Genomic DNA, 15,410 nt, shown 5'->3' with positions numbered 1-15,410 from the left:
ATGATAAATTTACAAGTTTTCCACATAGATAACTAAAATAATAAAATGAATATGCAAGTATATGCTAATTGTGAAAAACCTCCCTTCCCCAATTTAGAAGCCACATAAGAGTATCTACTAATATTTTGTAAGTAAAAGTTCATAGATCTTAGAAAAGGACTCCTTTGTGGTAAGTGACGATAGCTACTGAACAAAAGACACTGCTTCTCATGGTTTTACACAGCATGACTGGAAGCCATCATTTAGAAGCAGACACGGCAACAAGTCTACTGAAACCAATTACAGATTTGTTTTAACATAATGTGTTCCCTTGCCTCTGAGAGAAGAGGACAGAGACAATGAACATAATTTCCACCTATTAAAGCACTCTGCTTTTATGTTAAGCACGTCTTTCTACTGAATGTGGACTATCAGTAACTCAGAAGGAATTATGGAGCTAGTGGAAATGAAGAGAGAAGCAGCCGGAACAAAGGCTGCCCACCCCACACACTCCCTTGCACGTGCTTTCAGCTCCCGACTCAATTAAAATGGAAACATGTTCTTAGCCAGTTGACCGACAAGGCTGAAGAACACCATAAACCACACAGGAGAAGTAACCTGATACAGATACAGAATTTCACAGAAGAAGAACCCATAGACTATTTGTGTGACTCACCATCAAAGATGCTTGCTTATTTATTTTTTTGTATGTGTATGTGTATAAGATACAATTTGATATTTTCAGAGATGCATCCATTGTAGAATGATTGGCCAAAGTGACAACCCATCCATCACACGTCTTTTGTGTGGTGAGAACATTTGCAATCTACATCTCTCAGCAGTTTTCAACCACAGAATACACTATTAACCCTCATCACCATACTGTACAACAGGTTTTCAGAACATAGTCTTCTTGTCTGAGACTTTTCATCATCCCAGCTCCCAGTAACTACTGCTCTACTCTCTACTTGTATGCATTCAACCTTTTGAGTTTACAAATATAGTTGAGATCCAGCAGTATTTATCTTTCTATGTTGTCTGATTTCATTTAACATAATGTCATCAAGGTTTGTTCATAATGTTGCAAAAGACAGAACTTCTGAAGGTGCTTATTTGAAAGAGAGGTAGACACATTGATTCAGAAAGGAGCGAGGAAGCTCCAAACATCATCCAGACCCTGGCAGTCAGGAGTCAGTGGTGTAGGACAGTTGGCCCATATGTCTCCTGGTGGACTTACCTGGTGGACTCCCATGTCCTGCTGCAGCTGTGGCAATAGCAAAAGCAGAAGCTGGTGAGACAGAGCAGTGGGCATTGTCAGCTACCTGTCCTGGTTAGCGAAAGAGAAGGGAAGTAGAATGGTGAGGCACACAGATGCACTCCATGATAAAAATTCTCATTTCAGTCTCTACATTGGCTTTGGATGAAAAGTTTGGCTATATACCCTGTTAATAGGCAAACAAAAGTTTGTACATCATGTCCACACAAAAACTTGTATGTAAATACTCATGGCAGCATTATTGACTAAAGCCTAAAAGAGAAAACATGCCCCCACAAAAACTTGTGTATGGATATTTATAGCACCATTATTCACTTTAGCCAAAAGATAGAAACATCACTTCCTATCAACTGATAAACAAAAAAAAGACAAACAAAAGAGACAAACACAAAAAGAGAGAGAATAAGGTTCACCCAAACAAGGATTAAAGTTCTGGGTTCTATAAGACAGAAGCCAATCATATTAGGTGTCATATTTCATGGCTTCCTTTATATTCAATGTCCAAAATAGGTGAGTTCATTTAGAAACTGGGCTCATGGTTGCCAGGAGTCAGGGAAAATAAGAATGAGGCATCTATGCGTTTAGGTAAAGAATTTTAGGGGGAAGAGATGATTAAAACATTATAGAATTAAACAGAGTTAAGGCTGCCTGGCCTTGTGACTGTAAAATCTACTAAGCTGCATACTTTAAAAGGCAGATTTTTAAAAGCCAGTACCAAGGGCTTATGTCTGTAATTCTAGTTACTCAGGTAATTGGGGCTTAAAAGAAACCTAGGGAGAAAAGTCCATGAGAATCCATGTCCAGAATAACCAAGAAAAATCTGGTCTAGTGGTATGGTTAAAGTGGTATAGTATCAGCAAGTGAGCAAGTCAATGGAGATGATGAGGGCCTGAGTTCACACCCCAGAACCAGAAAAAAAAAGAAAGGAAAGGAGAAGGAGAATCTTATGGCATTTGAACTGTTTCTCAATATCAATATTTTGTAAAAGATTCTACATCATGTTATAATAAAATTTCCTTTTTCTCAAGCATCTTTAGGGTGTCTCTCAGTAGTATAACACTTGCCTAAAGACCTTGGATTGGATTTCCAGTACAAAAAAAAAGAGACAATAAAAAGGCTTACCTTCGACATGGCCCTTCTAAAATCAAAAGGATACAACAAGCACCCTTGGCAGTCCCTTTCATTCAGAGAATGCTTTGCATACAATATTTGGAAATGCTGGTGCCAGTGTCAGTGCCCCTGCCCCTCAGGCTCTCAGTAAAACAGTGTGCTATAGTTCTGACCTAAGGGGATTTTATTAGTTTGCTCCCAAAATTATCGTCTTTAAGTAATAAATAAGTAAACAAACAAGAAAAAAAGCAAATAATAATAATAAACAAGCAAAAAAAGCTATTCCAGTATGCAAGCAGGTGATAAGCAGAGAGATAAATGGGCAAAATATTGGCTAATCAGTGAGAAAAAATAATATTGTGTCCTTTTTCAGATCTTCCATTTCATCACTGACTCCAACCTTCTTCCTGTGTTCCTACGTCTATATGAATTCGTCACTTGAGAAAAGATACAAAAGACTTTGCTAACCTGCAAATGAGCACTTCCAAATAATCCTTATAAAACTAAAATCTTTATGTGCAAGTCTAAACATGAAAAGAGAATCTAAGATAGGGCTCTAGTAATAGTAAAAAAAAAAACAAGTAAATACATAAAAGGCAGAATGGTTTCTAAGAGTAGACTCTTGCCTCCATTGCCTTTCTTCCCTAAGCTCTTCTAGGAAGCAATGAACCCAAGAGGGTCCACTGTGACAATAGTCAAATGTCTAAGCCCTGTGCTGACATAGGCTCTATTTGGCTAATTCCCTAGTAGTCCTATGGTTAGCCAGGAAAGCCAAGCTTGTCACCTTCCTTTACCAAAACCAGCCAAACGGTAGGGTGCTCCACAACTGAGCAGGTACTTGAAATCCCTGAAGGTTAGTATCTACCAAGATGAACACTGATAATGGCCTAACCCAGACTCTTCTAGCTGCTTTCAGAGCAAAGGGCAAATGCTAACAGCCTCTATGGAGTGGCTGGGACACAAATGATGAGACAATTTGGAGTTGTGCACTTTATATCTGTTGACAAAATGCTCTACTTGAAGCATGAATATGAGAGTCAAAATGCCTTCACTTGGGTTACTTGGGGTAAAACTCATTTCATAACTGCAGAACTTTCTTTTCTGACTTGAAATAATTGTCTTGAGGAGAAAAAAAATAGAAAATGTCTCAAAACCACCATGATTTGGATAAATTTATTAAAACATAAGGACAGAAAACGGGAAGATAAAACTGATTGTGTTTTCATGTGTTGTATCTCAAGACAATTTGTGAAATCATTCTCCCCAATTTTTATAACCACATATTAAGAAAATATATCAGTGTCTTCCACTAGCAGTAATGATAGGCTCTCAGGCTATTTGGATTTTATTTTACATTTTTTTAGAAAGCATTACAAATAAGTACCCTCCACCCATCTGTGGTGTCTGGGTGAGCCTAATCATGAAGAGCTCACTGGGACTCTTAAGGCTCTAGAATCTGGCAACATTTAGGTTAAGTCAGCACTGAGATTCTTTCACTAATGAACTAGGACAGGCTCTTACTCAATGTTCTTCTGCACCAAATGCAATGCAAAGATCAAACATCAGTCCAGCTGATGAGATAGTCATTTATTCTCTCATCATTTGTTTTTCCATTCCTTCGTCTTATGTAATGTTATTTGCTTCCAATTAATTTTTACAACTGGGGAGTAAACAGTAAAACAAAGATGTTGAAGCTAGTAATCACTCTTCTCTTTCTGAATTCTTTTCTGATTTCTCACCTCCAGGCTGGCGGTAGCGGAGGTGCCGGGGAGTTGAGGGAGATCGGCAAGGTGAGTGTTCAGTGGCTTCTGTTGCTGGGGAGCCTTCCACTCCTGCTCGATCTGATGGTGCGGACTCCAGCACTGTGGCTGGAAAACAGCAGGGATGTTAGCCATCAGCCTCAAATCCAAGAGTTCTTCGTCAATCTCATGCCCAGCAATGGAAGTTTGTTAAGGATAAACATGTCAGTAGTCTACATGTTTAAGGATCTTTAATATGATAACAAGTCCTATCTCAGCAGAATACTAATGAGACTAACCCTACATATGATCTTCTCCATCTATGACTGGAATCTGTTGACGTCATTGAACCTGGCTGATCTTGGATGACCTTGGCTTGCTCCTTCTGTCCACTACAACAGCACGTGTTAAATGAACAGGGGCTATGCAGTGATCTCCTGCCTCAAGAATTCTTTGACTTTCTCAGAGTCTCAAAAGAGGACTTTTCTCAGGTTACCAGTGACATTGAGATTAAGATGAAGACTTTGCTACTGCTCTGCTTGGGCTTTCCCCTTAAGGCAAGCAACATTTTAATCTGTTAATGTACCCCTATGTCAGGAAGCTTGGGGAGCTCTTCAGGATCTGATCTCTTCAGGTCACCTGCACTGACCAAAATGGAAGCACTAATCATATTTATATTAGCGCTAGCTAACGATGCCCTAGGACATTAGGACAGCATTATCTGATTTATATTGACTATAGTTAAAGTTATTTCAGTTCACTACTTGTACTAGCCACATTTCAATGCTCAGTGTCCCCTGTTAGGGACTATAGCATGGGACAGCTCAGGCATAGAGCATTTCCACCCCCTCATCAAGTTCTCACAAGTAACTCTGAGCTCCAACTACAGATAACAAGAAGCACAAAGAAATTTGTTTTCAGGAATTGTCGAGTGGGTTCAACGAGAGCCCTGCTGCTGTTGCTAATCTCTGAAGAACAAAAGAACATCTTTCTGGGATCATCCATCTAGGCTGCTGTTTATCTAGGCCACTAGTTTATTCATCAAGTAAAAGTGTAAGTTGGTGTATGCCTCTTGAAAGAAAAATATTATTAAAAATTAACAAATACTCAATTAAAAAGCTAATTTTACATGAGTTTTACATTACCTTGGTCAGCCGAACAACTTCCCTTTTCATCCATTCAAAATTTTTGTCAATAAAGTTTACGAAGTCCATAATGACTTCATATAAAACCATTTTTACACTTGCATGTTATTGGCTGCCTTAGAAATATGGCTACAATTTCAATCTTCTGAGACTCAAAAGGGCTAGGGAAGGAAAATGGTTAGAATCTTTCCTTGAATGACATAATTACAGTAAAACTGGCAGTGATGCAAAATGCAGACAAAAAAATCAGTGCTTAGCTGTTTGTTTTATTATTTTCTAAATAGCTCCTTCATAAATCTGTAATTGAAGGCATCTGCTGTATAAGAGCAAGCTGAATATCAAATGCATGTCCTCCATCTGATTCAACCATTCATTCATTCATACATCTGAGTCAAAAGAGAAAATCTTTAGTCAGCAATATGGTAAGCCCCCAAACCTTTCCCAATGAGAAAACTGGACAGAACTTTAATGTCCTCAGTGAGCAGGGGAGCAAAGAATTATAGGCAAGCTACCAGGCACCTACAGGGAGAAGAAAGCATGCCAACATGGTGAAGTGGAGGTGGTATTTCCTTCTGGTGTGTTCTCTTTCAATCAAGCCCTATGCAAACAGCTTTGCTGGCAGGACGAGTGGGCAGATGTGGGCACAAAACAAATGCTAAAATCGGGAGCATTTTCAGCCCACAGGCAGGCAATTTTCAAACTAAGAACACAGAAACAGATACTGGTGCTGTGGGCTGTGCAGACACAGTTAGGCAGCTAAGTTGTGCAGCCATGAACACTGATGGGCTCCAGTAAAGCGAGTGGTCCTTAAGTTCTTTCTTGTTTGCCACTGGCCTGGTTTTCAATGAAAACCTGTCACTGTGGGGAAACTGAGTCAGGCTATCATGTTTTGTAAAAACACTTGGAATAGAAAAAGGTACGAACTGCCTGGTCTTGGGAAGGGATGCTACTGTTGGGAGAGCCAGAGCAAATCTGGAGACTAGGTTGAGAGGACATTCAGTTGTATAATATTTCCCCCTTTAAAAAATCCATTGTGAAGCTCACACAATGAGAGATGTTTCCTATTTTTCACCTTCCCTTCACTCCACTTGAATTTCTCCTGCCAGAAAAACTTGCTAAACTGGCATTTATCATTACAGTGACAGTAAAACTGAACAAAGGTCATTAGCACTTTTCAAAGAGCATGCTCTGATACTGGTTACGTGGAGAGCAGAGACAGAGAGAGAAAGAGAGAGAGAGAGAGAGAGACAGAGACAGAGAGAGAGACAGAGACAGAGACAGAGAGACAGAGACAGAGAGACAGAGAGGTGGGGAGGAAGGGAGGGCGGGAGAGAGGGAGAGAAAGAGGGAAAGTGGGAGAGAGGGAAAGAGAGAGAGAGCCTTGGTATGTATGTCATGTATGTCATGAACAAAACTGATATCATACAAGCAGATTGGGTGTGGTGGTGTCCCGAAGTGAAAAGCAGAAAATGCATAAACTCTTGGCATAAGAGTCTTATTCAAGTTTGCCAACTGTTTTAACTGCTAATATTATGCAAAGCATGTGCAAACATCATTTAAATTAAAGACAGATCAGCATCTCCTTGTTCTCTGCCAACTTGAATTTTGAAGACTGTTGGCCTCCACAGACACTACATGCACACACACATGCACACACACACGGAAGTATATACATACATGCATGCATACACTAGCACACTGACCTTTTAGACACCAGAAGTATTCATCTATCACTTCCCTAAAGCTAATCACAACCAGTATTATATCCACATACAACTGCAGAATAAAAGAAACTACTAAGCCTATGATTCCTCTGTTTTATCTGTTCACATAAATGCCAGCAAACTGCTGTAACCCAAGTCTTAATTCTAAGCTTTTATTCACAGGGTTTTCTTTATCGAGTCTCAAACAAGTAAAAAACAATGGACCTCAACAGCTAACATATTCCTAGTTTTCAGTATAAATCACAAAACTGATTGTATCGCTGTCTTGGTTATCTGGGAAATTCAGTTACAAGGTAGATGAATGAAGGGAGGAATTGGATGCAGAATATACTCACATTTTTCAGAGGAGTTGGGTTGAAAGGAAAGGAAGAGAGAGATGAAAGGGGTGGCATCAATCAAGATGCACTGTATTCACAAATTGATTTGTTGAATGGTAACTCCTTTGTGCAACTACTTAAAGATAATAAGAATATAATTTTAAAAAGCAAAATTATGAGGAGTCTAGGGTAGTTGTTCACTAACCTCACCCCTCTCTGAACGTATCTTTCCTCCCTTGTTTTGCATTGCCTGATTTCCTCATGTATTTTATTTTTAGTTACAGATATACCATGTGTCTCTTTGCACTATACCTGAAACATTTTTAAGATTAAGATAGGAAATAAATACATTATTTTTTCTAAAGAAGGGCCTGGTTAGTGGCACACACCTATACATCTAGCTACTCAGGAGGCAGCAATATGGATGATCATGGCTTCAAGCTAGCTCAAGAAAAAAGTTAGCAAGACCTCATCTCAACAAGCCCAAACCAGACAAGCTGGTGTCCAGAGTAGAACCTCCCTTCCTACCCAATGAGTTAATGTAGAGCATGTAACCACAATGAGCAATGGGCAGATGACTGAGAATCTCTCAAGAGTTTTGTAAAGTGTTTAGATTGTAATAAAGGAATATATTTTGCTTTTCTTTTCTTCTTACACTAAAAAATTTCAACTATTTAGGAGGCAGAGATCAAGATCATTCCAAACAACAAAGTCTTTAGCAAGATTCTATCTCAACAAACAAACTGGATGGTGTACATGTCCTGAAATCACTGGGATGCAGAGGGGAAGGGTAGTATGAATCCCAGCATAGGAAAAGAAAATAAACTATCTGAAAAAGATATCTATGTTTTAAAGGGGCTGAGGATGTGTCTTAAATGGTAGAGCACTTGTCTAGCAAGTTCAAACCCAATAATGCCCCTCCCAATTCATATCTATATCCTTTGAATAGCCAAAGTAAAAAGAAACCTCTAGAAATGGAGGGAAAAAGTAAAGATTACCACTTCACACCCACTAGAGTGACTGCTATAAAACATTAACACACACACTAAGTTCTAGTGAGCATGTGGACTATTGGGGAGATGGAATGCCAATGAGGTTCTTCCCACTTATAGACATCTATCTATCTATCTATCTATCTATCTATCTATCTATCTATCTATCTATCTATCTATCTATCTATCTATCTATCTATGGTTGAAATGGAGAACTCAGAGAGCTAGTTGCACTCTTCTATTCACTGCAGCATTATTTACCATCACCAAGAGATGAAAGTGATGGAAGAGTCCATGGAAAGATAAACACATGTAGAAAATATACCCACAATGGAATATTCAGTCTTTAAGGCAAAGGATTCCTTATTGCATGTTATATCACGATGAGATGTCAACATACTTCACTGAATAAGCAAGCCAGTGAGAAAAGGATAAATACCATGGATTCCACTTACATGAAGAACTTAATATGGTCAGACTCACATAAACAGAAAGTAAAACAGTAGTTGTTGGTTGGGGTTGGAGAGCAAGAAAAAAAGTATTGTTTAATAGGCATAGCTTTTTTTGCAAGGTGAATGTATTGGAGATATTGTTTTGAATGCACTTAACTAATGAACTAGTTATCTTTTACTTTTCTTATTTTGCCACTACAGAGGCAGGAATTCAGTTCCTTGTGGTCTCACTCATCTTGCTTGTTCAGCCACTCCTCCAGCTTAGATTTTTTGCTGGCTAATTAGAGATGGGTCTTTTGGGTCTTTCCTGCCCTGGTTGCCTTTGAAGGAGATCCTCTGGGTCTCAGCTCTCTGAGTAGCGAGGATGATAGCTCAGTAGCTATCTTAACTTAAAAATCATTAAGTAGTAAATAGAACAAAGAGAAGAGAAAGTGGAACAAAGTTGGGTGTATATTTGTTGTTTCACCCTAGAAATCCCTAGGAAGCATGGTAACAGGGCCTGTTCAACAGAGCTGCCACTGACTTCAACCCAGTTCAAAAGCTCCCCTTCAGGAGTGGCTCTCTTAAATGTCAGTTACCTGTGGGAACTACCCCAGCCCTTTGTTCATGCATCACTCTCCTTGACCAGAACTGGGCCTACCTCCTCTCTCGTGCTCACAGGCCTATTCTTGGCTTGTGCTTCTGCTCATAGGTGTGGTTTCCCCTGTTTTCCAGATTCCAGCTACCCCTCTGGTAACCACTGGGCTTATTTTATTCACAGAACTGGAGAAGGAAAGGAGGTCACCCTATTCGCTGTGTGCCAGGGTTACAGCTCTGGAGTACACAGAAATGCCCCCATGGATGCCTGAACAGAGCTGACCATGGTTATGGCCACAGACCCTCTCAACCCCAAGAGCAAGCAAGCAGAGCTCCATGCATACTCAGCTCTGACATTGAAGTGCTTGTTTCTGAAGCTCTCCTGCCTCGAAAGCACACAAAAATCCAGACTCATCTCCAGATTCTTCCTATTTAGCACAATCCAGTAGAGAAATGGAAAGACCTTCCCATGCCCTAGAACACTTCCCAAATATCCCAGGATGCTGGGCCTCAGGAAGGGCAGAGGGAGCTAGTTGTCTGTTACTCTGTACAGGCACCCAAGTGCTGGCTGGAACCTCACATCACTTGTCAGTTCTGTGCTGCTCCTTCTGAGAAGAATCCATCAGTACTTCACTGGAGCTTGTTGTTCTAATGACTTTTTAATTATCTTCCCTCTTTCCTCCTCCTTAGTTGCTAACTTGTCAATTTAAAGAATTTTTCATCTTTTTTTTTAAAAAAAGATGCTATTTTTGATGATGACAACCCTTCCAGTTAAAATTCCATTAAGTATTTTATGCAGTAAACTCATTAAAGTGAACTGAAAGAGACAGCACATAAAAGCTTCAAGAAGACAGAAAACAAAGCTTGAATTTTCATCTGAGTGATGAGCCTTAAAATTCAAACACGTGGATCTGTTGCACCATTTTTACAGTACCAATAAACAAGTCCACTATGAAATACTGGGGTAAAAAGCTCTTTGTCAATTTGGTTGAGATTTTACAAGCATAATGAATTGCCCACATTGAAACAAATAGAACAATGAGATGTACCAGAGGAATCTCTATTAGCTCACTGAGTGTTTCATTTCTTTCATTCATTTAACAATTTTTTTTCTTGTTTTGTTCTTTGTTTTGTTGGTACTGTGGTTTACATTCAGGACCTTGTGCTTGGTATACAAGCAGTCTACCACCTGATCCAGGTCTCCAGTCCTTTTTGCTTTAGTTATTTTTCAAATAAGATCTCAGGTATTTGGGTGAGTCTGGCATAAACTATAATCCTTCTGGCTAAGCCTGGGACCACAAACATGAACCATCATTCTTGGCTTGTTTGTTGATAAAAGATCTGGCTAACTTTTTTTTTAACCTGGGCTGGCCTCAAGCATGATCCTCTAAATTTTCCCCTCCCAAGTAGATGGGATTGATTACAGGTATGAGCCACTGCCCCAGATCATTTAACAAAAATTTACTTCCTACAAGGTACTGTTCAAGATACTACGTATACAGATGTGAATAAGATAGACAAGGCCACTGACCTCTGGGAGCTGGCATCAGAAAAGCTGTCCAGGCCGAAAGAACAAGGGCAAAGGTTTTAAGCCAGGGAGAGCCAAGGTGTTTCTGGATCACAAACTAAAATTAATAGGACTGTAGTACAGTAGATAGGGAATATGGCAAATGCAAGCCTAGAAGAATGAGAGGGAGGGAGGGAAGAAAAAGGGAGGGAAGGGGGAGAAGAGAGAGAGAGAGAGAGAGAAAGAGAGAGAGAGAGAGGAGAGAAGAGAGAGAGAAAAGAGAGAGAGAGAGAGAGAGAGAGAGAGAGAGAGAGAGAGAGAGAGAGAGAGAGAGTACTCAAGTCTCAGGACCCAAAGTCCCTGGAAGGGAGAATGGGAGAATGTACTTATTTTATTCTATATGAAGTGATAAATCATAGATAATTTAAACAAGAAACCATATGACTTAATCTACATGTTAAAAACCATTTTGTCTGTCAGGTACTCGTGGCTCATGCCTGTAATTCTAGCTATTTGATTCAAAGCCAGCCCTGGCAGGAAAGTCTATGAGATTCTTCTCTTTAATTAACCTCTAGAAAACCAGAAATGACACTGTGGCTCAAAGTGGTAGAGTGCTAGCCTTGAGCAAGGAGCTCAGGGACAGTGCTCAGGCCCTGAGTTCAAGCTCCACAACTGATGAAAGAAAAAAAAATATTCTGAATCATTCCATATTTGTCTGTGAAAATGGCCTTGGAGCATTATCTTTAGTTACCTAAGGAGTTTCTACCTTTTTTTTTTTTTTTTTGTCGGCCATAGGTCTTGAACTCTGGGTCTGGAGGCTGTCGAGCTTTTCAGCTCGAGGCTAGTACTCTACCACTTGAGCTACAGCGCCACTTCCGGTTTTCTTGTGGGTTATTGGAGATAAAAGTCTCAAGGACTTTCCTTCCCAGGCTGGTTTTGAACTGTGATCCTCATATCTCAGCCTCCTGATCACAGGATTACAGTATTACAGGCATGAGCCACCGGTGCCCAGTGAGTTTCTACATTTTTAAATAGATTTTATGCTAAATATTTTTTATTAATTTAAAGAAGATAATGTCTGTGAGAAAGCAGACTTTTTGAGGATTTTCTTGTATGGTCACTTGAGCAATGGCTTTCTTCTTTACTTAGTTTCACATTCTTCTTTTGTTCTAAAACTCAAACAGCTAGCCTTGACAATCATAGTATCTTTGTCTTCCTGAGGGTGGAATATCTTATAATTCTGTTTCATTTCATACTATGAATGTGTTGGTGAGTTTTTAAACTGTGTGCTAACTGAAGTAAATTATAAGAACTGAGAAACAAACAAACAAAATCCCATCTTGTTTGTGTCACAGATAATTAACATTGCCTCTGCTTTGGTTTTTCTTTTTATGTCTCTGGAGTATCAGCCTCATAACTAATCTGTTCAGACATCTTAGTGCTACTGGACAAGGTCATCCATAGTGGAAAAAGGTAGGAGCAAAGCAGGTGTTTAGGATCGAGACTGGTGGTAGAAGAATAGCCTGCTTCTATGAAAAGCCTTGTGGTAGGCTCTTTGCCAGCCAGCTTTAACCAAATCCCAAGAACTTCCAGAAACAGCATCCAGACCATTGGCTTTTCCATATACAACTGATTACAGCTAGCCTTGGACAGTAGAGGATGACTCCTAAGTCTGCTCTCTGTTCTGCAGGGGCTTGGGAAAGCTATGGGAAAGTTCTCTTCAAATTAGCCACTGTGCAATATGTATTCTACTTTTTAGGAAATGTAGTAAAGTAAGGAGTGAGGGTTCTAGAAGGCATGGTGGGAAGGCAGGCATCAGCAAAATGGGATGTGATCACGTTGATGAGCTAGATAATACCTCTTTGGATACTTCGCTTTAGCTTGTTACACAGATCCACGCGGGGATTATCTACATTCTCTTCTACAGATCCCGGACTTTGCTCTGGAGAAGAGAGGCCTCTGCTAAGATCCAACGGTACTTTACCAGTGTGTGGCGGTGGGGACGCTGCAGGGCTATGGGTGGTGGTAGGGCTGCTGGAAGACGAGGATGTGGTCAGGTCCAGGGCTCCTATCCTTGAGTTCAAGGGAGAAGTCAAGGACAGCTTTCTGGCCCTCACGGGGGAGGATGTTCTGGACACTGCCAGTGGTGGTGGGGAAGAGAATTTGCGACACAGTCGTGGAGATTTTCCATCCACCAAATGTTCGCCTCTGTTGTTCTGGCTGGTGGCAAAAAACAATTCTAATGACCTAAAAAGAAGAGCAAATGCTGTTAACTAAGCTGATGACCCAGTGACAACAATATCCCAGAGGTCACTGGAGAACATAGTCTCTCCATTTAAAGTCAACGATACAATTACACTTCTACTGTGGGGCTTTCCAATAGTCTAAATGGTCCTTTCTGAAGTTCCTAGATACCCATTAGGAATTGCTTAGACCCTGCTCCTCCACTGCAGTCCCTTCAGGACAAGAAGCACAAGATTAGCATTTTGGAGGACCTTGTCAGACCTACAGAACTTAGGTCCAACCCAGACTCACGGAATCTCCTGCAATTTAACAAGATAGTCCCCTAATGATTCTTTTATATATAACAATCAAAGGCTACTTGAAGACTTCAGGGTGCTCAATTTCTTCGCTGGACAATTCTTGTGACCTTTCTTACCACTTCTACTGATGGGGTATTGAAGGTTCAGAGGTGAGTCAATACCCTGGGGTAGACATCTACACAGTGACAGAAAACAGAAAGGCACACCTGACAGGGATGGAGGTAAAAGGCCTCTTGTAGATGTCAGAGAGCTTTGCCAATACCACAGCAGCCGTGGTGAAAATACGGTAAGTGTGCAGGAAGGTGTTGAGGAAATCAATGCTCAAAAACCGCAGGTCAGTCAGTCGCTCCAAGAGGCGCTCCACGCTGGCATAGCGGATTTGGGGCACTTTGCAGGAGTTGAGGGTTTTACTGAAGCAGATGTCAGTGTCGTCTTTATGAAGACGGGCATCAGACCTATGTACATGGTAGAAATACATTAACCAACCAGGGAAGAGCACACAGCACATTCATAACTGTGCTCAGATCTGTCAGTATTGTGGGTCTCCCACAATAAATGATCATTATGGTCATTTATTCTCATAATGATCATTCAGGCTCTTCTTGGTCTAGCTACTTTGGATAAAGCTTCTGTGAACATTTTTAAACAATAGCAGGAGATAGCCTTTCTACTATATCATAAATAGCATATAAAATTTTATGTAATTGTGTTTTGTCCTCTAGAAACAGCTATTTCCCAGTTCTACTCAGTGTATTTATTAGTATTTGTTCTTTCAATCATTTATCTCTAACACCTTTCTACAGTTCAGGGTATCTTTCCCTATCTTCTTGAACCAAATGCCTAATTTGTTTATTTCATTCTTCCTGTCTTGCGAAGGTGCTTAAATTTTCTGAATAAAACTTAATAGATAAATTGACATCAATACTCAGTTCATTAAACAATAGCAGTAGGTGAAATATGTTCCCCTAAGCAATACCTACCACTGCTGGCCTGCAAAACTTGACTTATTCATCGGCAAAGGTTCCATCTGGCTGCATTCCACGCACACACACCCCCGCCCCCCGAGCCCCCGGCCTTCCCACCATGTGGCTGTTGTATCCTGGATGGATGACTAGGAGCACTGGTAACCTTAGCTACTTTCTGAGATTCCTGTTCACCTGGCCTGAAGCATCACTACAGGTAATCAATGAAACCCTGGATTTCACCACTTAATTAAAGGCTATCTTACAGGATCTATGACTGTCAGTGAGCCAGCTAGCTGTTTTCTAAACATCAGTCAGCTTGTTGTGAGAACCATTAGTTCAATCTTTTAGCATTTTGAGAAATTTCAAATTATATGCTTATTTTCTTTGGCAAACAAAGGAATCAATAGCTTTCTTAGTTTGCTTTTAGAAGATTCCCAGCTCAGAGTTTGCTCAGCACAGACAGAAGTATTGAATTTGCAGCCTGAAAGAGCATTTTCAATGACCAGCCTGACTAAGGGTAGCCTGTGAGCTTTAGTCATTTTATTGATTTTGGAATACACAAACACATCTTTGGAGATTCTTGATAACAGTATGGTTCTTCTATTCTTCATATAACTCTCAACCAACTTTGTTTTTCTGATTCTTAATTTCTTCTCTTGAAAAAATGACCTGAGTAACTTTTTTGAATCCATCAATCCACTCTGAAACATCTGAATGAAATGATCACTTTTTCTCTCACTGTTAACCACCAACAATCTCCATTTTCTAAGAAAGTTAGGGTCAAATGGTTTTAAAAGAAAGAAAGCTTTAACTAGACACCATTTAAATGGATATCATGATTTTGCATTTTGGTTGTATTTTGAGATTCACATAGTTCGGTTATAATTCATTTGTTCAAACTACAGATAAAAATGTTGCAGTCAGTATGAAATTAACTTAAAATGAAATTACACCATTGTCCTTCAAAATTATGATCTCATTTTCATTTTAATAAATGAGATTAAATATTACAAAATTACTTAATAGGATCTTACTTTATTTCCTAAGGGATTCTCAAGAAAGGTAGAATGTGTTACTTAAGCCTC

The 15,410-nt window shown here is 39.8% G+C and overlaps 1 protein-coding gene across 2 annotated transcripts in view; it reads right to left on the bottom strand.

Annotated features, from left to right (window-relative positions):
* The window catches only part of LOC138807212 (ras-specific guanine nucleotide-releasing factor 2), a 216,923-nt gene that overhangs the window by 74,390 nt on the left and 127,123 nt on the right, over positions 1–15,410 (bottom strand). The window contains exons 14-17 of one of the 2 annotated variants that reach the window (XM_069992805.1): positions 13,567–13,815; positions 12,676–13,064; positions 4,105–4,233; positions 1,217–1,306 (exon numbers count right to left, since the gene is read on the bottom strand). In XM_069992805.1, coding sequence (XP_069848906.1) covers positions 1,217–1,306; positions 4,105–4,233; positions 12,676–13,064; positions 13,567–13,815 — 857 coding nt within the window. The remainder of the gene's footprint in view (positions 1–1,216; positions 1,307–4,104; positions 4,234–12,675; positions 13,065–13,566; positions 13,816–15,410) is intronic. The other variant, XM_069992806.1, reaches the window with a different exon arrangement.

The sequence above is a fragment of the Dipodomys merriami genome, unplaced genomic scaffold, assembly GCF_024711535.1.
Source record: "Dipodomys merriami isolate MVZ:Mamm:240054 unplaced genomic scaffold, mDipMer1.0.p SCAF_416, whole genome shotgun sequence".
Taxonomy (NCBI): domain Eukaryota; kingdom Metazoa; phylum Chordata; class Mammalia; order Rodentia; family Heteromyidae; genus Dipodomys; species Dipodomys merriami.
This window is presented reverse-complemented; position numbering and strand designations above follow the sequence as displayed.